The sequence below is a fragment of the Octopus bimaculoides genome, chromosome 2, assembly GCF_046866305.1.
Source record: "Octopus bimaculoides isolate indiv1 chromosome 2, ASM4686630v1, whole genome shotgun sequence".
Lineage (NCBI taxonomy): Eukaryota > Metazoa > Mollusca > Cephalopoda > Octopoda > Octopodidae > Octopus > Octopus bimaculoides.
In genome coordinates this window covers 26343848-26368612 of record NC_142929.1, presented here as the reverse complement: position 1 = coordinate 26368612, position 24765 = coordinate 26343848, and the positions used below count along the sequence as shown (strand labels likewise).

The 24765-nt window shown below is 34.6% G+C and overlaps 1 protein-coding gene across 4 annotated transcripts in view; it reads left to right on the top strand.

Moving 5' to 3' along the window:
- LOC106881019 (zwei Ig domain protein zig-2) overlaps positions 1–10117 on the top strand; it is a 96834-nt gene extending 86717 nt beyond the window's left edge. For 2 of the 4 annotated variants that reach the window (XM_014931215.3, XM_089341835.1), the window contains exons 7-9: positions 2481–2635; positions 7268–7387; positions 8954–10117. In XM_014931215.3, the coding sequence (XP_014786701.1) occupies positions 2481–2635; positions 7268–7387; positions 8954–8971 (293 nt within the window). In that variant the 3' untranslated portion in view covers positions 8972–10117. The remainder of the gene's footprint in view (positions 1–2480; positions 2636–7267; positions 7388–8953) is intronic. The other 2 variants (XM_014931207.3, XM_052975873.2) reach the window with 1 other exon arrangement.
- The last annotated feature ends 14648 nt before the right edge of the window (positions 10118–24765 follow it).

The window sequence follows — 24765 nt, the reverse complement described above, 5'->3', positions numbered from 1 at the left end:
GTGTCAATTTTTTAAGTCTGATATGTATTAGTGAATTTGTTATTAAAAATCAAATTAAGCTGATAATTTTAGTGCACAAAAAATAAGAGAGTATCTAAGATTAAGTGTCTCCTGAAAAAAAAGTCAAATTTCACTTAAATCTCACCCTAGAGACTTATAAGAGGAAGGAAATATGAATATCTAGGTTGTCATAGTCCTGAATATATCATATATTAAAAACAGAATGATCACATCTTGAACGTTTTTCATCACAGCTCTACTTCGTCAGAAGTTTAAGTATTTGAAGACAGAAGCAGTATTAAATGCTAACATAGTTAATAGATTTATTTTTGTTTAGTGTCGATTGTTGAGTCGTTAGAATATCGAACGAAATGCCGGAGTTCAAATGTTGTGTTCAAATCCCACGTCGGTTATCTTCCCTTTTTCTCCTCCTACTCACACTCTCCCTTCGTTTATTTCTCTCTCTCTCTCTCTCTCTCTCTCTCTCTCTCTCTCTCTCTCTCTCTCTCTCGTTCTCTCCATCGCTCACTCTTTATAAGTACGCGTGTCGTCGTTCATTGGACCTGCATGACAAAGTCTTAACATTCATAATTTTGGAGGGGAAAGACACTGCAACAGTTTACCATTGACTTTTGCCAGTTTATCAACAGTTTACTCCAAAAGCCGCATGCATTACAGAGGCACTTGAATCAGAGCGGGATTAATAGTAAAATTCAATAAAGCGTAACCCAGTAGTTTTCAAAATATCTGAACTCAAAAGCTGGGGTCTCACCAAGGATACTGTTTGGTATACTGTAGTCGGAGGAAATGTCATAGGAAAGAGGTTAAGTATTAAGACTAGATGATTGGATTCATCAAAATTATATAACAGAATGTACTTCATGCTTATCTTTGGCGGTTTGGTGGCTGCTGAGGGAGTGGAAAATGCCTTACGTGTTTTAGTCACGCCCTTTATATATTTTGATCTGAACCCACTTTTCCTTCCAAATATCCAGTCTCGAAAAACAAAGTATAATCGGTCATAATGCTTAGAAATGCTTAGAATACATATCTTGAACGGACATCTTTAGGCTAGCTGGTTCATTAGTTAAAATAGTCTGAGATGATAGAATACATTCAATTGGTTTTCAGGTAACATTTTATAAAATAATTGTGAAGAGCTCATTATTTACTTTTATTATTTTAATGTTTTTCTAATTAATGATTTTTTGAGAGATTTAGCTTCTATTTCAAGTATTTCGATACCGCGTAGATTTTTTCTCAATGGCTCACTTATTGAAGCTGAAATCAAAGCTAGAGCAAAGAAATTATTCACAATCTCAAACAATTTGATATATTGATCTCAAATTTTGACACAAGGCCAGCAATTTCGAGGGCGGGTTAAGTCGATTACATTGACCACAGTCCTCAACTGATACTTGGTTTATGAACCCGAAAATGATGTAAGGTTAAATCAACCTCGGCAGAATTTGACTCAGAATGTTGCGACGGACGAAATGCTGCTAAGCATTTTGTCCAGCGTGCTAACAATTCTGCTAGCTTGCTGCCTGACGATTTGATATATTAGTTTCGAATTTTGGCTCAAGGCCACAAATTTCGGGCGAGCGGTAAAGTCGATTATATTGTGCCCGGTGTTCAACCCAAAAGGATGAAAAGCAAAGTCGGCCTCGGCGGAACTTGAACTCAGAGCGTACAGACGGACGGAATGCTGTCAAACATTTTACCCAGTAACGATTCTGTCTGTTCGTCACCTTGATTTGAAATAATATTACATGAATATTTAAGGCCGTGAACTGGTAGAATTGTTGGTACGCCGGACAAAATGCTTGGTGATATTTCATCTGTCTTTATGTTCTACGTTTAAATTCCGCTGAGGTTCACTTTGTCTTCCACCCTTTTGGAGTCGATAAAATCAGTCCCTGCTGATCACTGTAGTCGACTAGCACTCTCTCACAAAATTTTAGGCCTTGTGCCTACGGTAGAAAGAGTTATATTACATAATGATTTCTTCTTTAAAATCCTTGAAACAGAAAAAATGTCTTAGCGTTGCTATTTCTCTTTGTGTATGTGCGAGAAAGTGTCCACTCCTTTATCTATGAGTTCAATAATTTCCATTTTTAAAATGTTTGGATGACATTTTCAAATCATTTGATTCTATCAAATTGAGCGGAATTTTAATTGCTAAAATATATCTTGAGATTTTCGAAAAAGTTAAGCTTAGATTTGTTAGCAAAACTATGTTGTAGAGCTTTACACAATAAATTCATTCTGCGTGTGTGTGTGTGTGTGTGTGTGTGTGTGTAAGTGAAAGTGTGTATACGCGCGCGTGCGTGTAAATATATATATATGTACACACACACATACACACACACGCACACACACACACACACACACACACACACACACATATATATATATATATATATATATAGTTTTCTTCTTTTAAAGTGCCTGTTTTTTATTTCATTTCTTCCATAAAGGAATGGGAGCTCGTATTTATTCCTATACCACTTATCGCATTGAGAAGTCTGGCACAGCTGTCCAGTTAAGTTGCCGAGCTCAAGGTACTCCAACACCAACAATTAGCTGGTACAAGGACAAGAAAAAGATTCTACCAAGCACGTCTGGTTACAAGGTAAAACAAAAATTCAAATAATTTTTACATAATTCTTTTATTCTTTTACTTGTTTCAGACATTTGACTGCGGCCATGCTGGAGCACCGCCTTTAGTCGAGCAAATCGACCACAGGACTTATTCTTTGTAAGCCTAGTACTTATTCTATCGGACACTTTTGCCGAACCGCTAAGTTACGGGGACGTAAATGCACCAGCATCGGTTGTCAAGCGATGTTGGGAGGATAAACACAGACACACAAACACACATACATACACATATATATATATATACCATGGGCTTCTCTCAGTTTCCGTCTACCAAATCCACTCACAAGATTTTGGTCGGTCCGAGTATATAGAAGACACTTGCCCAAGGTGCCGCGCTGTGGGACTGAACCCGGAACCCTGTTGTTGGTAAGCAAACTACTTACCACACAACTACTAATATTTCAAAATATTTTTTAGGGTTACTGTTAATGAATTCTGTTAAGATGCTTAAAAACGTAAATGGTACAACTGTATCGATTAAGCATTCGGTTCGCAATCAATATAATTGTTGCTTTTATTTTTACTACAGCAAACACCTCCAGAAATCGGGGTAATATATTCTCTAATCAATAAATAAAAATAGTGGGTCTAAGAAATATGAAATTAGGACTTGCTCTTGCCGAGTTTCAAACTGATGGGTGTTTCTTTGAGACCAATTGAAGTTAGGTCTCAGACTTAGTTCACTTAGACCTACCACAATAACCTGATAAAAAGTTAGTTTGCTTAGCTGATGAAGGTTTTATACAAAAATGAACAGTTTACCCTTCGGTTTATATTATCTAAATAGTGTTGAAATAACAAAACAAAGTTAATTATCAAAATAATTATCGTGTTGCATTGTACCTCGGGCAAATGTCTGCTACTATGCCTTGAGGTGATGAATGTCAAATTCGGCGAACGGAAACTGAGTGGAGGTTTGTTGTATACATATATACACACACACATTCATATATTACTTATATGTATCTATGTATGTGTGTATATGTATTTGTGTATGTGTTTGTGTGTGTGTACATATGTATGTATATATATATATATATGTATATATATACACACACACATATATATATGTATATAAAATTCACTGTCTGTGTGTGTTCGTGTGTGTGTGTATGTGTGTGTGTGTGTGTGTGTGTGTGTATGTGTGTCTTCTCTATTCACGGCCAAGCTGCTGGATCAATCTGTACCAATTTCAGCATGAACGTTTTTCATTACTCGGGGAATGTTTTAGGGGAGGGGGTCAAAATTTGGCCCTTGCCCACATAGGGGATGTAGCTTCTCCCCCTATACGACCCTTCCAATTTTTTTTTCATCGGATTCCTATGTTTTCCATGACGGAGATTCCGAATATCCACAAAAGCATGTTTTTCAAAATTTTAAATTCCTCCTCCCCGCAAATTTTAAATTTTTAACTTTTTTCAATTTTTTTTTAATCTACGTGGGAAAACACGGAAATTTAGAATATAGAAAAAAAATTAATTTCAAATTTTCTATGAAGAACTCCAAAATTAATATATACACCCCTTGCCACGTCATCCCGTTGTCTAAAACAGAAAATGAACTGCTAAAAATAACAGCTAAATGTCTGGAAAATTTAGTTGTTTGTGTACGTGCTCAACAATTTCTACAGCTTATGTAAATGAACAGAGAAAGTAAACAGAAATATGTTTTACATACTTGTCGTATACGTCGGTTTTGTTTTCTCGTTTTAAAGGTAAACGATTCTGATAGAAGCAAACACGTTATTGAATAATGCTCCGTCGTACGTCTACAACCCCACCTCTTTTTTTTAAAGTAAAGACAGACGCTTTTCAATGGTGATAATGAAACGAGGGGGTTAGTCCTTACCGCCAAAATTAATTTCTCTTGCCAAAGGGAGGGTGGCAGTTTCTCACTTTTTCAATATTTAATTAGAAGCGAGAATATGTTGCTACGAAAAACGTTAAACCTTTACTAACTTGATCGATCTGTCACTGAACCAGGATATTAATTTCATTTGATACACACTTTGCTATCGTTTATATGGAAAATTGCAAACATGGCATATAAAGATAACTTATTTTAATAGAATTCTTATGAGTACATTTCTGTAAATGTTTTTCTTGCGCACTAACCCCTCCACACACACGCACACAGATACCTGCACATATACGCACGCGGATACACATGGAAGAAGTCTCATTTTGGAAGTATGTTAAAGTTGTTATTATTTTGGAATGAACACAAACATAGGTGCTGATCTAGTGATTAAACTTGTATTTTGTTGAGATTAATCCAATGAATTGACAGTAAGATATGTAAGAAGTACTTTTCTGAAAAAAAATTTTCAGTGTACGGTTCTGTCGCACGCTCATTCACACCAACACTTTCACACATAGGGTGGTTGCTGATAAACATAATTATGACTGGATAAAAATTTAGTAAATATTTACAACACCATACTCGCTAAATACCTACCCTAACTAACCTTAAACTATAAATTTGAATGCAGCAGGACCCGGCGCTAAGCCACTGTAACCCATGCGGTCGCAGGGAGCCTCCGTGAAGAACTGGAATTACTATAGTGTAAAACTTAAAATTCGATGTCACACACAACTTATGTAATTTTCAGAAGAAAAAGAAACAGTAAGGTTTCTAAATAATGAAAGGTTTTCATACGTACGCACGCACACCCGGTGAAAATGCTTATTACATTGATATGTCATTCCTTCATTTGGTCCTTTGGGTATTATACACTGTAGGATATCTTTCAATTTATACTATAAACTAAAATTCAATATTCCCATGACATAAGTTAGAGATATTGACATGAGTTATTCAAATAATTGTTCGTGCAATGGACCTAATAAAATTAGCTACAGTACACTCGATATTTCATATTTAAATCCGGTGTGACTATTTTACTAGGATAAGGATTAGAAAATATTATATCTTGATAAACTTCCAATACATATTTTGGATATTTTTTGGAACAACTCGCCTTATTAACACTTAATATTTCACATTTAAATAGATGTGAGTATCATGCACCCTACACAAGCAAAGCTACCTTAATTTCTCTTGCAAAAGAGAGGGTGGCACTTTCTCTCTTTTTTAGCAGTTAATTAGAAGAGAGAATATGTTGTCACCAATAACGTTAAAAATTTACCAGCTTGATCGATCTGTCACTGAACCAGGATTTTAATTTCATTTGATACACACTTTGCTATCATTTATATGGAGAATTGCAACAGCAATACAAGGTACCCTGTGGTGAGATGGTACCAACTGTCAATGATCTCAAAATGTACGTGTTTCCAAGCATTGCACAAAACTTTAGCAATAGTCAATAGCTATGTGAGCGAGCCATCTTAGCTCCACGTAATGATACTGTAGACAAAATCAATTGGGATCTCCTGCAGCTGTTGCCAGGACAAGAACAGTGTTTCAAATCCATCGACACTCTCATTGATCAGAACTAAGCTGTTGTTTATCCAATTGAGTTCTTGAACTCTCTACAACCATCTAGGATGCCACCTCACAACTTAACACTTAAAAGTGGGGCCCAATCATGCTTCTGAGGAACCTGGATCTATCTCGCCTGTGCAATGAAACCAGAGTGGTGGTGAAAGCGATGCAACCCTATTACTTATAGCCAGCAATTATCACTGAGAAATATAAAGGTGAGGATGTCTTCATTCCACGGATCCCGTTAATTCCATCTAACCTCCTCTTTGAGTTTAAAAGGCTCTAGTTTCCAGTGAAACTAAGTTTGGACTATCATCTCCAGTGATTGACTTCTCCAGCTGGCGCACTCTTTTTTCTTGGCCTGGAGCACTACTATGTTGTCCTCATTACCAAAGAGGTCCGCATCTGCCACCCAGGTCACATCACTCTCCGGTGGGATTCTTTCAACCGTGACTCTTGTTGCTCTCATGCCTCTATACGTGGGCAACAGCACCACTTCTTCGCCCCGAATTGTCGACGCCGCATGTTTCCTTGCTGCTGCTGCATTATGAAACCTCACTTCTACTGTTCCAAACGTTGAACCTCTAGTCAGGTATATTATGTCTTCCCAAATCTGTTTTAACGCCTTTTCTATTTGTTCTGTCGTGACGACGTCTATTCTTCCTTTATTTATCGAAAAGGTACGATAGATTATCGACTTTTCCTTTATTCCGTTTTAAACCTCTTGCGGGAGCGACAGCTTCACTTCAAACCCATCTCGGTTTATTTCTTCATTTCTTCTGAATTCTCTGATATCCACTTCTGTTTCCTTGCACCTTGCTACATCAGCAAAATTCCGCTTCTCTTTTATCAGTTTCTGGTCCATTGTCTTAACTGCCTCCAGCAACTCCTCAGACGATGACATGTCTGAGTAACTATAACTGTCTTCAGACATTCTTTAACCAGCTGTCTCTTCTCTTACGAGAAGAGAAAGCTCAAACAAACTACACACGTAAACACCCAAACCGCTGCAAAGCAGCACAAAAACTACTAAAAATCATCACGTATTAACTTCACGGAGACGTTATACCGCTAAGCATTTCGCCTGGCGTGCTAACATTTCTGCCAGCTCACCGCCTTACATAATAATAAATTGCTATTTTGTATTATTTTACAGTTGCTAGCAAATGGTGATCTGGTTCTTGAAAGCTGGCATTTGAATGAACACTTCTTCTTATTTACATGTAAAGCTGAAAATGATTTTGGTAATGATTCTATTTCATCAAGCGTATATTTGGTAAGTAACAACTTACTTTATTTCTTCATTTGTTATTATTTGTTTTAGATTATTTTTATTTTTAACCAGATAAAAACCCCAAAAAGCAAATAAATCTATGGATATTGCCTTTCAATAGAATTCGGTGCCCTCAATTTGTTCTTATAGCCAGATCTTAATGAGTCTGGAGACCTGATAACCTTAACCTTATAGTCTGCCAACATAAGGTACGGCAATTCTTATCCCATCGCTACCACTATAGTACTACAGACAAAGTTAGTGTTCTCTTGCTAAAATCCTAGTATGTGCAATGGGAGAGGGTAGGTGGATACAACGAATAGTATAATTATCATGGATTGAATACACTGAAATTAAGCCAAAATAAACGGCACATTCACACTTCATTTGGATATTAAACGAGCAATTTATCAGTTTGTATCTCAATCTCTCAGCTATCTGATTAATCAGATGTTTATACATATCACGTATTTAAAATGCTAAACCATATAATTTTATTTCAACAAATTTGTTCGGATTAACAAAGATTAGGATATTAGCAGCCAAGTTTTCACTCGTAAGGAGTTATAATTGATAGTTTTCAGTAACATATCTGGTAAATACGGAGTCATACAAGGTCATTTTAGGTCAGCTTTTTACCATATGAGGTCAAGCAAACTAAACGTGTATGTTAAAATTTTACCTGTATAAAAATAATAAGTACTAGTTATATATTGTGGTGAACATTGATTATAATCCCTCAACTTATATAAAATTTGTTTTACATCTATGAAAGAAATCTAAAAGAAGCTTGTTTCCCAACCACATGGTTCTGGATTCAGTCCCACTGCGTGGCACCTTGGGCCATTGTCTTCTACTATAGCCTCGGGCCGACCAAAGTCTTCTGAGTGGATTTGGTAGATGGAAACGGAAAGAAGTACGTCGTGTATATGAGTGTGTGCACGTGCGCGCGCGCGCGTCTTTGTGTCTGTGTTTGTCCACCACCACCGCTTGACAACAGGTGTTGGTATGTTTAGCTCGCCGTAACTTAGCACTTCGGAGAAAGAGATCAATAGAATAAGCGCCAGGCTTTCAAAAGAAATAATAAATACTGGGGTCGATTCATTCGACTAAAAATTCTTCAATGCGTTGCCTAATGATGGACGCAGTATAATCACTGAAATAAGTAAAAGGTAAAAACTAAAAGATATTCGTGACTGAAAGTTTGCATCGCTGAATTAACTTGTAATCTGTTAGCAGTCATCTAAGGACTTAAATTCTATTCACACTGAATCAACAGCAAAATGCAGTTAACCCTAATTGAGATAGAATGAGAATCATTGATTTGATTCATCGACAATTCGCCTTTATATTGTCATTGTTGTTGTATAGGATCAGGTTCGACTTTTATACCTGATAAAGTAACTTATTAGGATTTAGTCACCGAGAATCAGTAACCAGATACTGTCAAGTAGAAAATCAGTGAAATGGCCGTAAATGTACGGCGAATAATGTCTAGTCCAATTTAATTTTTCATAAATTTCTATTTCGTTTCATTTTATTATATATATATATATTTCTTTTTTTCAGGTTTCAAATAAAAAATAATTTAACATACCATTTTCGGGAAGGGGAAACTTATGGAAATAGCACCCACTGTAACCCAACACTAAGCCAAAAATAAAATTTAAAAAATGAAAGCTGAGAGAAAGAAAAGAAGAGAGAAAAGAAAGTAAGATATAATGACAGGGAGAAAGAAATAAAGAAGGAAAGGAGGAAGAAGGAATGACAGACAGACTTGAAGAAAAGGAACATTTAAAACAAAATATTTATGATAGCTGATAAATTAAGAATCATACGAATAGACACCTTAAAACTATCTGGCTAGTGAAAGCTGACATGAAAAACTATATGATGAACTAATAATAAAAGAAGTAAAAAAAAAAAAGAAAACACAAAGTGCTCTCCCTTGGAATGCTTCTTTTTATTATAATTTTTCTTTTTTCATTTTTTTTTTTGACGAGTAGTTTTCAATTCCAGTTAAAAAATACATATAAGCATACAAAGATAAATGAAAAACAATAACTAAACAAAACACATCCTAGTCACAAATTGTTCATTTAATCGTTATTTATAAAACATAAGCAACTATACACATAGATTACGACACAATAATTAAGTAGAAAAGTAAATGTGAAAAGTTTAAAATCAAGCACACGTATACCGCACAGACACAGACACACACACACACACGTACATATCTTCATGTACATAAACACATGCACACACAGTATATAAAGAGTAAAAAAAATTAATTCTATCCTTTTTTTTTAAATTTACAACAATCGTTTTATTTCATCTGCCTTCTTTCAATGCAAAGAAAAAAGAAAAACAGGAAAAAAAAATATTTATTTGTGAAATTTTATTTTTGTAAATTATCCCTACCTTCGCTTCCTACTATTACCACTACTAATATACACTACTACTACTACACCAATACCACCACCATCACAAATATTACCACAGACCACCCTCTTCCCATTCCAACAAACAAAACCATGTTACAGAATACTTCTGTTACTGTTGTTGCAATTTTTGTTGTTGTTGCTGCTGTTTTTGTATTTGTTAAATCCTAAGTTATTATCATTTTATTTCTCACTTTTAACATTACTATCATTATTTTATTATTATTATTATTATTATTATTATTATTATTATTATTATTATTATCATTTAAGAAAAATATTATTTACATTGTTGCTGTTGTTATTATTATTATTATTATTATTATTATTATTATTATTATTATTATTATTATTAGTAATTCAGTTTTTTATGCACATAATTTCAAACTATTTCAAACAAAACTTGACCGGACCAAACCAGAGCAGCGACCGAACTTCCCCAAAACCGCTTTTTTCTTTTCAATGTTGTGATATATATACATATACATACATATGTGCGTCTGTTTGTGCGTGTGCGTGTGTGTGTGCTTTGCGTTTATAGACGTCAATGTGAATATATATGTATGTGTGTGTATATATATACATATATGTGTGTGTCTATGTGTATGCATATAAATTTGTATATATATATATATATGTGTGTGTGTGCGTGTGTGTATGTGTTTACACATATATGTATATGCACATACGCATGTCCAGTATATATATATATATATATATATATATATATATATATATATATATATATATATATATATATATATGTATATGCACATACGCATGTCCAGTATATATATATATATATATATATATATATATATATATATATATACATACAGGGTGTTCAAAACGTCTCTCCGCACTAAGTATTTTATTGCAAAATAAAATAAATATCTATATGATGGTATAAGGCTACAAAAGAATATACTAGACTTTACAGGACTTTAAAAAACTTTACAAGAGGTGTTGAAAGTGTCGTCCTTCATTTTCAATACACAAGTTTACTCTTCTACACGTTTTAAAATACATCTTGGAGAGTCAGAATGAAGAAAATCTCTTCGGAGAGACTTTTTGAACACCCTATATGTATGCTTATGTATATCCAGTGTATATATACATATATATATATGTATATATATATATATATATTACAAATACATACCTACATATATTTACATATACGCACACAAACATATATATACAGCATATATATATATATATATATATATATATATATATATATATATATATATATATATATATATATATATACTTGTTTGTCAGTTTCCTCTTTATTTTGTTCAATTTCATTATTATTTATTAATATAAACACTCCAACACATACAACAATTAACCTTATAATGAAAAGGAGACCAATAAAAATACTGAAAAATATAGACCGGAAGACAGAAATATTATTAATAAAATTCAATGCATGTTTATGCAACAAAAAATATACTGGATATATATAAATACATATATATGTATTTGTTTTTATGTGTATATATATTTATTTATATATGCATGTATATAGATATATATAAGTATATATATATATATATATATATATATATATATATATATATATATACATGTATATTATATATATACATATATGTACATATACATATATATGTATCTATCTATCTATATATATATATATATATGTATGTATATATATGTATATATATATATATATATATATATATATATATATATATATATATATATATACATATATATATATATACATATATATATATACATATATATATATATACATATATATACATATATATATATATACATATATATACATATATATATATATACATATATATATATATACATATATATATATATATATATATATATACATATATATATATATATATACATATATATATATATATATACATATATATATATATATATATATATATATATATATATATATATATATATATACATATATATATATATATACATATATATATATATATATATATATACATATATATATATATATATACATATATATATATATATATACATATATATATATATATACATATATATATATATATATATACATATATACATATATATATATATATATATATACATATACAAATATATATATGCATACATACGCACTAAATATGTGTGTATATACATACACATGTATATATATATATTTGTATGATATATATACACATACATACATACACACATATAAACACATGCATATATATATATATATATATATATATATATATATATATATATATATATAGTGTAAACATGCAAATTTATCAATGAATAAAGAAAATATTGATGGCACTTATGAAAGTTTCACATAATTATTTAATCTTTCCTTTAAACTGTTGTGTTTTTTGTTGCTCATTTTTGTTGGTTTTACTGCCTTTTTTTCAGGAGTTGTTTTTAACTGATGATGATGACCACTAAAAATATTAGGCAGGGTTGTGGTTTATGTATAGAAAACACTTTGAAGTAACACTCTTTTATTGATTGTATGATAAGGAAAGCAACTGTCCAGCTTATCGCACAACATCCTGTGCAATGAATCAAACGGACACGTGTGCTCTGAAAAAGACATCATCATCAACTTTGGTATCCTCTTTTAATACCCACTTTTCTATTCCTGGGATGATCAAATGGAATTCCTGAAGCAGATATTCTACAGCCTTATGCCCTTCCTGTCACCAAAACGCCTTTCCAAACAACATTTTTTTGCCATGACCAAACACGTTTTCATGGAAGGCTGGAAATGAAGACATCGCTTGTATCAAGGTGACAATAAGTTATAACTATCATATAATGTTACAGTAGGAAGCGCAAATACATGCACACTCACACACACACACACACACACATACATACATATATATATATATATATATATATATATATAAATTCATATATATATATATATATAAATTCATTCACACGCACAACAGTCTTCCTTCTGTTTCCATCTGACAAATTCAGCCAAAGGTTTTGGTCAAACAGGAGCTCTAGTAGAAGACACTTTACGAAGGTGCTATCCAGTGGGACTGAACTCAGAGCCACGTGACCGAGAAGCCATTTTTTTTTTTTTACCACACAGTTATACCTGATGTTAATTATTTTTCTTTTACTTTGTGAACCTGTTGTATGTCTAAATGTCTCGTAAAGCCATCAGGTATTAGATCTGTAGCGGCTGAGTTCATTATCAACGTAGGTCTTCTAAGGACTTGTTCGTTGGGCTTGATAAAATAAGCTACCAAATCACACTTCAGCCCCACCCAACCGTCTTTCTAGATTATGTAGTCCTAGGTACACTACTTGATCATGGCTACTTTACACTAAACAACAACAACCATCTGGTCGATTAAGACTGCCATGGAGCTTAACAACAATAGCAACAACAATATTATAAGGTTATAACTGCTTCGGTCGGTGTGTTATGAAGCAATGGTCTTGCCACGTCATCGTTCTTAAATGGTGATCCCAGTGAAGACATTAAACTGTCTGTACTTGAACCTACCTAATTGTAAATGTAAACAACGAAAGACTACATATAACTTCTTTGGGTATCAAATGCACTCATTGTTAGTACTATGTTCTACTAGATATGCATGAATTTCAAAGGTAACGTGAAGTATTTTAAATTGGTACACGTATGTCATTTGTCAAGTTCTTCAGAAAGCACTGTCTTTCAGCAAGATTCAGTAAGAGTGTCTCAGTATGGTCACTCGATCTGCAAGGAAAAGCAATCAAAATTCCATCAACTCATACTCTACTGCGAAGGCTAGTGGCCTAGTAGTTAGAAGAGTCGCATTCATGATTGCAAGACTGTGGCTTTGATACCCCCGTCGGCTGATGCCATGTTGAGCAAAACACTTCGCTTCACGTAGTTCTAATCCACTACTGTGAGTAACCTAGTGGCAGGCTGACGTCCAGTAATTTGTTTAACGATGATTAAGGGGTATGGTGATCTTGGTCATTTATGCACCGGGGAAACCGGGTAACCGTCCCTGTAAGCTCTAGGACTCGAAGAAGTACTTTTTTCACGATGTCTGCAAGTGATATGTGAAAAGTTTCGCTGAGACAGCAATATGACATTCTACCGAATTATGAAAAAGAAAGGATGCATTAGAAATTGTCGATCTTCATCCCTTAAAAAGACGGAAATAGCGCAAATAGAATGCCTTTGATCAAGCCCAACTTAGGATGATACAGCAGCAAGAGTATTCCTGTCATATCTGTATCGCAGAAAATGAAAGAGATTCAACATAAGTCGATTGCATTGCAGAATCTGATTTTCCTGCAAAATTGGTACTCTTTTGTTTCATCTGACCTCACATCTACACCTATACAAAATAGTACTTACATCTATGCCAAGATTCTTGCCACAAGTAAATTACGTGATCAGTTACTGGTTTTAGTTTGCCTTCTCCACATTCGTGCGTCATGTGTTTATGCGTAATCGGCCTAGAAAACCCAATGCTGTATAGTTAGAGAGTATTGTAGGTTTTAAATGGGCTTTATAGGGATTTACTCGTTCTTGATAGATGAAATACGTTCTGGTCCAAGTAGGAAAACCATTTTTTATGTAACCTTTATGATCCTGAAAATGTGCGCTTTCCTCAGAACAGCTTCGAGAGATGGTGTGGCAAAGCATTTGAAGTAATCATGGGAACTTCAGCTGGGTAATTTGTTTAACGAGAATTAAGTGCGTTATGTTTTTAGATATGTGAAGTAACTGTGCTTTTTCATGGAAGAAACGAAATTGGCATGGCCCTACTGGAAGATGCTTTTGATTCGAGTACCGGGTACTAATTGTGTAAGAGTATATGTTAAGAAGGTATCAGGATGCAGAGACTTTCACCGTACTCATAATTACATTTTGACAGTTTCCTTTGATCTCTGGAAATCTTGACAGAGAGTTCTCAGATAATTGCGCCCAGATTGTTGACAAGTGCTTTGTTTGGAACATGCTCATGGTAGAAATGCAGTAGATCCCCACACAAGGAAATTAGCAGATAGTGATGGTTGGATCACGTACTCCGGTTCCAGCCTACTATTGTGTGTGTGTGTGTGTGTGTGTGTATCTCTTAGGTTTTACTTATTTCAGTCATACATAATACATACATACATACATAATGACTGATTGATTGGTACAATTTACATATTACAAGGAGTAAGAGAGAGAGAGAGAGAGAGAGAGAGAGAGAGAGAGAGAGAGAGAAAGAGAGAGGAGAGAGAGAGAGAGAGAGAGAGAAGGAGAGAGAGAGAAAGAAGGAGAGAGAGAGAGAGAAGGAGAGAGAGAGAGAGAAGGAGAGATTGCACATAAGAAATATAAGATGGGTTTAGTACTGGGCTTGGTGACAGGCAACGAATAAAAGAACGTCATAAACACACAGTAAAAGAAAATGAATCATACAAAGGAGGAAGACGGGAGGGTGAATGACAGAGTAATTATGGTAGGAGTTATGCAAATGGGAAATTTATCTTATTTCATTATAAGTTGATAGATATTTTTTCTTTGAATATTAGTATCCACTTCATCAATTTGTATATGCGTCAGGTAATATGATAATTATATATTATAATTATTTTATGTATGCCATATTTCTCGATTTTAGCCATGATGACAAAACTATTCTTCCAGCGTTACCCATCATGTGACAAACAGCTTTCTAGCATATATATATATATATATATATATATATATATATATATATATATATATATATATATATATATATATATATATAAAGAGAAAGAGAGAGAGAGGGGTGGATGAAGGAGAAACAGAGACAGAGATAGATAGAGAGACAATGGCAAATTAGATATATTAAATATAACAGTTTGGGTATGAATTACAAAATGTGTATATGTGTATACACACAAAATGAGAGAAAGCAAAGAGTGAAGACTTTCAGATGAATATTTAAGTATAATTATATAGATATTTGTATTAAAAGATCCGACTTACACAAAGTACAAACGACCAGCCTTAACACTTCCCATAACCCCACCGATCTTCCTACTTCACCCCTCTAATACGCTAGCTCTCCACATTTAATCATTCCATCTTTAAACTTCTCTGTACTAAGATCTGAAATGTTAGATCTTTGCTACCCAGATTACGGGGTCTTATCCAACGTTGATTGCTTCCATTACAGTCGCATGTTGTGATGAACTGCATATACCAACAATATGATGGATCTCCGAGCCCCTACATACAGCTGTTGGACTTAAAACACCTTTCTCTCACCCCTTCAATTTTCTCTGTCGTTTGTACTCTGAGTAAGTTTGATCTATTTAATATATCTAATTTGTTTATCCGCATAATTGCCTCTACATCCGTTCAACATGATCCCTCTTATAGCCATTCTTTACCCGTGGTACACACACACACACACGCATACATACATATACATATAAATATATACTAGCATACCTGTGTCATCAAAAATGCCCACAGTTTTACTGATGATAGAAAGTGGGACATCAACACAATGGAAGGACGTCTTCTATCTTTCTCTTCTAACTTTTTCTCTTTTCAACAAAAATATTTTCCCAGCGTTCACTATTTTCCTTTCGTTCTGGTCTAACGACCCTCCATGTTTGTTTTCGTTCGGTTTACTTGTATGTCTTCACTGACCTGTTTTTGTTCCCAACTTTGACCCCCCCCCCCCCAATAAATTCAAAATTTTTGTTTTGGTATTTATGGGATTGTCGTTGAATGTTCGAAATGAGGAATAGTTGTCCCTTTCCTTATTGTAGCGTTATTATTATTTTTTCTTTTAGGTTCTTGAGCTGTATCTCTTATGTTGTTGTTTGTCTCTCCTTCTGCCTGGTCTTTCTTTTCCGGTTCTCTTGTGATCTCTTCTACCTCCAATTCTGTCATCCACTTTCTTCTCCTAACAACATTAGCTTGATCTACTAATCTCTGCCCAGTCACTTTAAACATACCCTTCTCTACCCAAAGTGTTAACATCTATATCCCCTTCTTTTAAGTTCGCTTTCTAAGTAGCACTGCATCACCATCCTGTTCTTTTCGCTGGTCCACTTCGTCCTCCTTACTCTATTATCTGCTGAATGCTTTATTAGGATAACAGTTGTGGTCAGTCTACATCTTTACTGAACCACTGCTGAGCCAAACGCCTTTCCCTAAAGGTCCAGATTAATTTTCGTTGCTACCATCAGAATTTCTTCGAAAACTCCTGTCTCATAATTTGAAGTTAGGCAATGTTCGTCACCAACGTCATCGCCACTATTACTATTCGGCATCTGATAGTTTCAAGCAAATTTCTATTGCATCATTTTTTGCGCTTTGTGCTTATAGCAGAAAGGATTATCATCATTATTATTGTTGTTGTTGTTATTATTATTATTATTATTATTATTATCATTATTATTATTATTACTATTATTATTATTACTATTACTATTATTATTATTACTATTACTATTATTATTATTATTATTATTATTATTATTATTATTATTATTATTATTATTATTATTATTATTATTATTATTGTTCAGTAGTTTTATTTTTATAATGTGCTTTCACTTCACTACCGAGCGCAGCTCTGTGTGCCTTGGGTATGTGCTGTGGTTTGCTGTGATGCTCTTATGCTTACTGTATTGAAAGTGTTTTGCGTAGGATGTGTGCAGTGCCCAGTAGTGCAATTTTCTGTATGTTATATATATTTGTAAGTCCTGGTGTTATGTATTTGTCTGAATATTTTTTTATTATACCTAAGGCACCTACTATGATAGGAATTGTTTCTGTTTTTAGATTCCACATTCGAGTTACCTCTATTTCCAGGTCTTTGTATTTTGAAAGTTTTTCCATTTCTTCTAGGGAAACGTTGTCATCTGCTGGTATTGATACATCAATTGGAAAGCATTTTTTTCTTCATGATCTTTTGACAACTATATCTGGTCTATTTGCCTTAATTTCTCTATCTGTGTGTATTGGCATATCCCAGAGTATGGTTGCTTTCTCGTTTTCTGTGACCTTTTCTGGCGTGTGTTTATACCATCTTTTTTCTGTTGTTATTCCATAGTGTTGGCATAGCTTCCAGTGTATATAGGTCCCAGCTCTGTCGTGTCTGTGAATATATTCCTTCTTAGCCAGGACTGGGCAGCCAGAGATAATATGATTTATTGTTTCTTGTCCATCTCCACATATTCTACAGTTACTTGTTATGTTTCTTTTCATTATATGTTTTTGGTAATTTCTGGTGGGGAGGCTTTGGTCTTGTGCAGCAATTAAAAATCCTTCAGTCTCTGCTTTGAGTCCTAAGCTTCTCAACCATTGCTGGGATTTTTCTCTGTCTATTTCTTTTGCATTTAGTTTAGCCCAGTATTTACCATGTAGGGGCTTTTCTTGCCATCGTTTTATCATGGTCCGTTGCTGTTCTAGTTTTAGTTTGGATTTCATTTGTTTTATAGCTTTTGTTGTTTCTTCTTCTTCTTCGTATTTGTTAGGTAGATTGATTTCTTGTTTGTATTTGTCAGCTTCCTTAAATACTGAAAACAGTTTTTTGTTTTGCTCGTGTTTTGTGGCTATTTGTATTAGTTTCCCTTGCTTCTGGAGTAGGTATTTTTGCAGTCCTATGGTAGTTATTTTATAATAGTTTTCCAGCTGTATAAGACCCCTGCCACTTTCTGTGCGTTGTATATATAGCCTTTCTATGTCAGATTTTGGGTGGTGCATCCTATATCCTGTCATTTTTTTCTTGTTTTCCTGTCTATTTTAGATAGTTCGTTTAGTGTCCAGTTAAGGATATTGTAGCTGTAACTTATAACTGGGACAGCTAAGGTGTTAATGCCTGTTATCTTGTTTTTAGCATTGAGCTCTGTTTTTAGTATTGATCTAACTCGTCTATAGTACTCTTTCTTTATTTTTTCTTTCCTTTGTATGTGTTGTATCCTATCTAGTTCATTGACTCCTAAATATTTGTATGGCTGGGTTTCGTCTAATTCTCTTATTTCATTGGCTTTATCTAGTGTGATGTTGCTACTTTTAACTAATTTTCCGCTTTTCAGAGTTGCTTTGGCACATTTTTCTAATCCGAATTTCATATCTATTTCCTTGGTAAAGCCATGTACTGTCTGTAGTAGTGTTTCCAGCTCTTTGTCATTTTTAGCGTATAATTTTAGGTCATCCATATATAAAAGGTGGCTGACTGTTTTCCCGTAACATTTGTATCCGCATCCAGTTATATTTAGCAATTCAGTTAAAGGTGTGAGTGCCAGGCAGAACAGGAGTGGAGAGAGCGTGTCACCCTGGAATATTCCTCTTCTAATGGGGATGGCTTTCGTTTTCACAAGTCCCTCTTTTGTTTGGAGCTGTAGCACTGTCTGCCATTTGTTCATTGAGTGCCTTATGTATTTTATAATAATTGGTGCCACCTTGTTTATGGCTAGTGTTTCCAGAATCCACGTGTGGGGAACACTGTCGAAAGCCTTTTGGTAGTCCACCCAGGCCATACTGAGGCCTTTCTTCTTTCTGCGGCTGTCTTCAGTTATGGCTTTATTGATCAATAATTGATCTTTACAGCCGTATGAGCCCTTGCAGCATCCCTTCTGCTCTTCAGGAAACAGGTTGTAATTTTCCAGGTGCTTACTCAATCTCTGCGATATTATTGCAGTAAAGGCTTTGTAGATCGTAGGGAGACAGGTTATAGGTCTATAGTTTTGCGGTTTCTCCGTTTCCGTGGATTTGGGAATTAAGATGGTTTTCCCTTTCGTGAGCCATTCAGGCATTGTCTCTGGCTCTGCTAGTATGTTGTTAAAGTTTTCTGCCAGCTTTTTGTGCATTCCTGTCAGGTGTTTTAACCAGAAGTTGGGGATCTTGTCGTGCCCAGGTGCCTTCCAGTTGCTTAGTCTTTGCAGTGTCTGGGTGACCTCTTCAGATGTTATAGGGGTCCAGAGTTTCTCAGGTGCTAAGTTCGTTGTTTTAATGGTCCTTTTCTGGGGATGTTGCATCACCGACCATATTTGTTTCCAGAATTCTTCTAGTTCTTCTGCTGTTGGTGCTGCAGTAATGTCTATTTTATTTTTACCCAGTTCTTGGTAGAGTTTTTTGGGGTTGGATTTGAACTGTTTGTTTTGTTCAAAGAAACGTTGGCGTTTCTCATACCGGCGGATCCTTTGTGCTTTGGCAAGGATATCTTGCTTTAGCTTTCCTTTTGCCTCTGGTAAGTCTTTTTCTGTAATGTTGTATTTGTACAGTATTTTTGTGTTGATTGTCTACTAATTTCGTTGAGAATCGATAAATCTTTTCTCTTTTTTAAAATTTTGTTCTGGATATTATTTATCCACAAGGTCTGTTTGTGTGGTAGAACTCCTGTTCGGATGGGTTTGAGTGAGTATCCTGCTTCTTTTGTGGTTGCACTGGCTGCCGCATATATTATGTCATTTAGCTCAGTGATATTGCCAGTTGTTTCTGTGGTTGTTAGTTCCGTGACGGCCAGGTTTATCCTATTTATTATTGATGTTGTTTTATCGTCTATTTTGATTTTTGGGAGATATAATCTGTGGTCCATTCTAAGATCTGTGGTTTTCAGTTCTTTGGTTATTCTCATATTCATAGTATCGTAATTATTAGGTTTCCCTTCGTTATTCCCAGGCTTTAGATTTGTTTTGCCTTCCTTTTCATTCATATGTTTGTCTGTGGTGTTCTGGATTGGTGCTTTTTGTACATTATTATACATCTCTACGGTCTGGGTTTGTTGTTTTTTGTTTACTTCGTTTTTGCCGGAAATGTTACGTTTGTCCTCGTGTTTTACTATCTCAGTGTTTATATTATTATTTGGCATTGTTGTGTGACTACTATCTAGATTTTCCTGATGCATTTTTCCTTTCAATTGTTCTATTTCTATTTCTGATATTTTTTTTTGCTTTTAGAATATATCTTCTTATGTTGGCTAGTTTGTTAGGGTTCATTGTTTTATCGAGGTCTTTATTTACATTATTTTTCTTCCATATTTTATATGTATGTGTTGTTACGTTATCGTTTTTTGAGTAGAGCACTGCTGTGAAATAAGCGTGTAGGATCGAAATGTATTCCTCACGTGTCCATTTATGCCGTTTTGGTTTTGTTTGCGGAACATGAGGAACAATGTCCGGCCCTTTATTTTGACGGTCATCGTTTTCGTAGGGTACCGGTTCGTTCATTTCTGTTGTCAGATTGTTTTGCACGTTCAGATCTTCGTATTTTTTGCGTAACAAGCTTACAGTACGCACTTCTCGGTTGTTATTCTTGGGTAGAATAATACCGGTATTATTTAATCTGTTTGTAATTTTTTTGTACAAGGTGTTTGGGTTTGGAGATGGTTTGGTGTTGATGTAACACGTGTGTTTACGTTCGCTGTGCGGATCGTGGAGATGATATCTAGTTAAAATACATCATTATATTTGGAAAAATAGAAATAAATTTCAATGAGTATTACTTACTCGGATATAGTCCAACCCTTTGTCAGCTATTTTTTGGCTCCATGCGATGTCTTTATTTCCGATGTTTTTGGATAAATTTCGGAGCAGTGATTTATCGTTCTCACACGTTAAACGTCCCCGGTGTAGTCTCTGTTAAACGTCCCCGGTGTAGTCTGTTATTATTATTATTATTATTATTATTATTATTATTATTATTATTATTATTATTATTCAGCTAAGTAAACTTATCATCAAAGGCATTATGATCATGATCATCCCGTCTATTTTTATGAATGTCTAATGTTATATTATCTAAGGTGCACTTTAAGAAACATTTTCGCAAGCAGCTATATTTAGCAAATCAAACGACTGCATAAAGGCTTCTTCGTCTACATTTTGGTATGAAGTAACTATATTGCACCTAGCTATTGTAATGTAGTTATTACGAATAAGAAAAGGGAGGTACTATCTGGATACGAGTGCGTTGAAATGACAGCTAAATCGAATGTGATTCATGTAGGGCTTCTGTGATGAAGTTGTATGACAGTATTCTTCCAATTCAAGAAATGAGAAATTCTGAAGACTTTCCATCGAAAGTTTGCTGATGTCAAGCATAACATAATTCCAGCCAAAGTTAAGTAAAAATGAGAGAGCACTAATGTGTAACGTACAATATCACACAAAAGTGAGCAAATTGTTTCGTAGATTTTAGAATGAATTTTTGTTGTGCGTTGTATGTGAGAAAATATTCTACGGGGGAGAGATCCAGTTACATGTTTAACAAACAAATTACGTTTAATAAAATGACATAAAACCCCCACATGTACGTAGAAATTGGAGCTCAAAACACTCTTTTGAGTTGTGCAGCACCGACGATAAGAAGCATTTGATTAGAGCCCGACAGTAGCTCTTTCTACAGATGACCAGCTAGCGTCGCTCTCTGACAGTGTCTACTTTGGTCGTTTATGCTCTTGTGCCCACTGTAAACTCTAAGCATACGCAAAAATACTTGACAGTGGAGAGAATAAAAGATGTATAGACAGTAACACTGCACCCTATTCGACTAATCATTGCATGCCGGAAAGTGCGCTGTGTTCATCAAGATAGTGGAGACATGGTATTTCTAGAACAATACATTTGTCGGTCCCACTCATTCGTCCGAACGATGACTTAATCACCTGGTGAGAAATTGAGAACATGAATAAATGCAAAATCATGAAACAGAAACAAGTAGGATGTGAGCTATGAAAGTAAAAACATCAACAATAATTAGAACGTTATTTATGGTAATGTAAAACATGAACCAAAACAAAAAAAGTATTCCAATTCAAAACTCGCCTAAGTGCAGCTCACATTTTATACCATACACAAGCTATTCAACAATCCTTTCTACAATAGGCATAAGGCCTGAAATTTGTGGGGAGGGGACCAGTCGATTACATCGATCCCAGTGTTTCACTGGGTCTTAATTTATTGACTCCTAAAGGATGAAAGGCAAAGTCGACCTCAACGGAATTTGAACTCAAAACTTAGCGACGGACGAAATACTAAGCATTTCGTTCAGCGTGCTAACTATTCTGCCAGTTCGCCGCCTTTATGATATTCTGTAATAACGCTCCCAAATTACAATCTATACACAAATTACAAAAAATGTTGTCACCTACTACAATAACGCAATTCATACAGCACATAGTCAACATAGCTATCACCCAACACGTTATGCCTTCAAAAATGCACAAAAATTAAAATATGTTAAATATATAAATATATATACAGATATAATGATAATGATAAGGCAAAAATAACTCATGTTTCACTAAATTTCAAAAATAATATAAAAGAAGGCCATCAAATAACACTAAACAAACATTTAAAGGAATGGGTGTATCACATTATTATATTAATCTATAAAATAGGCTTTGAATATTAAAAACTTTTCCATCCCTTCCTCTGTGAATTTTTGTCAGCCACTATTCCTGAGAGAGTCGTAGAACTAACCGCCATTACCCTTTCCTGCTAGATTCCTAAGTATGACCAACTGAGACTATGAATATTATCCAACCATCTCGTTTTTGGTCTACTCCTAGGTCATCTGCAGGTTGGTTGAGTTTGAAGGGTCTGTATTGCGATCCTTTCCCTGCGACATTTTAACCACATTTCTGTAGTACTGGAACTGGATTCTCTATACGAAGAAATAACTGTTCGACCTTGACATGTTCCATGAATTTCGAACTACGCATCCTGTCGAGTAACGTTATTTAAGGGATCCTTCGAGGAACTCCATTTCGTCAGCTTGTATTCGCTCACAATCGTACTATTCGGTCATTACATACTTTTTGCAGCATTTGCCAGATCTCATTTTGAATATTGCAGCCCACTGTGGTCTCTGAATACGATACAAAACAATGTCAGAAGTAAAGCACCCCAGAATTTAGTCACAAAATAATAAGTGGCATGACAGGCCATAATTATTGAGATCACCGCAAAAAGCTCAAACTTTATTCCCTCCAACACCACTGTGAACACTACATTACTTGCACAATGTGGAAAATGTTCCATCTAAACAGTCCAAATGAACTTGGTATCAAGTCCTCAAAAATCACTCAAAGCTTGACCCCAAAGCCATAAACCCGCGACAAAAATCGAGCTGACATCTTATAACAACATTGCAACACAACTTTTTAGCCTCAACTGATCTTGCCTTATCCAACATTATTCCGAGAGAAATCAAAGGAGACTCTATAACATTCAAACAGTACTTGAACAAATTCCTCCAATACCAGACAATCGCCTCTACTATGATGTCCGAAGACATGACTGAAATAAATACGATATTGGTTATGCTATTTAAGGAAGACATGGCCAGGGCCAATAATGACCAAAACTTATCTAAGCAATATAAGTTATGTTAGAACTATAAGCACACATGCAAGCAAATAAGCGTATTCACTCACATTCAATACACCAACTGCTGTGTTTTTATCTGTGTACGTGCTTGTAATTATATACATATATGAGTGTGCATGTGTGTGTGTGCGTGTGTGTGTGCGTGTGTGCGTGTGTGTGTGTGTGTGTGTGTGTGTGTGTGTGTGTGTGTGTGTTATTTCTTTGTGTGTATGAGACCAAGCAAGAGGCCTTGCACTTTTCTCATACTGCAGAAATGCAGAAGTCCTCATTTTCAATTTCTCTTATCACTAATGTTATGTAAACTATATATATTTTTAAAACTAACCGCTAATATATTGCTGTTTTGTGGTAAAAGAGTTTCTTCTTTTCATTTCGGTGGATCCTTCATGTCCATCAATAGTGAAGTTACAACTCTTTGTCAAAAGATAAATATTTTTAGGCGTTCTATTAAGTGAGATCCATAAAATAAGTACCACACTGAAATATCAGGTTACAGAGATGAGTTGGTATGATCAGTTGAAACCCTTCAAGGCAGTGTTCCAACATGGCCGCAGCTCATTAAAT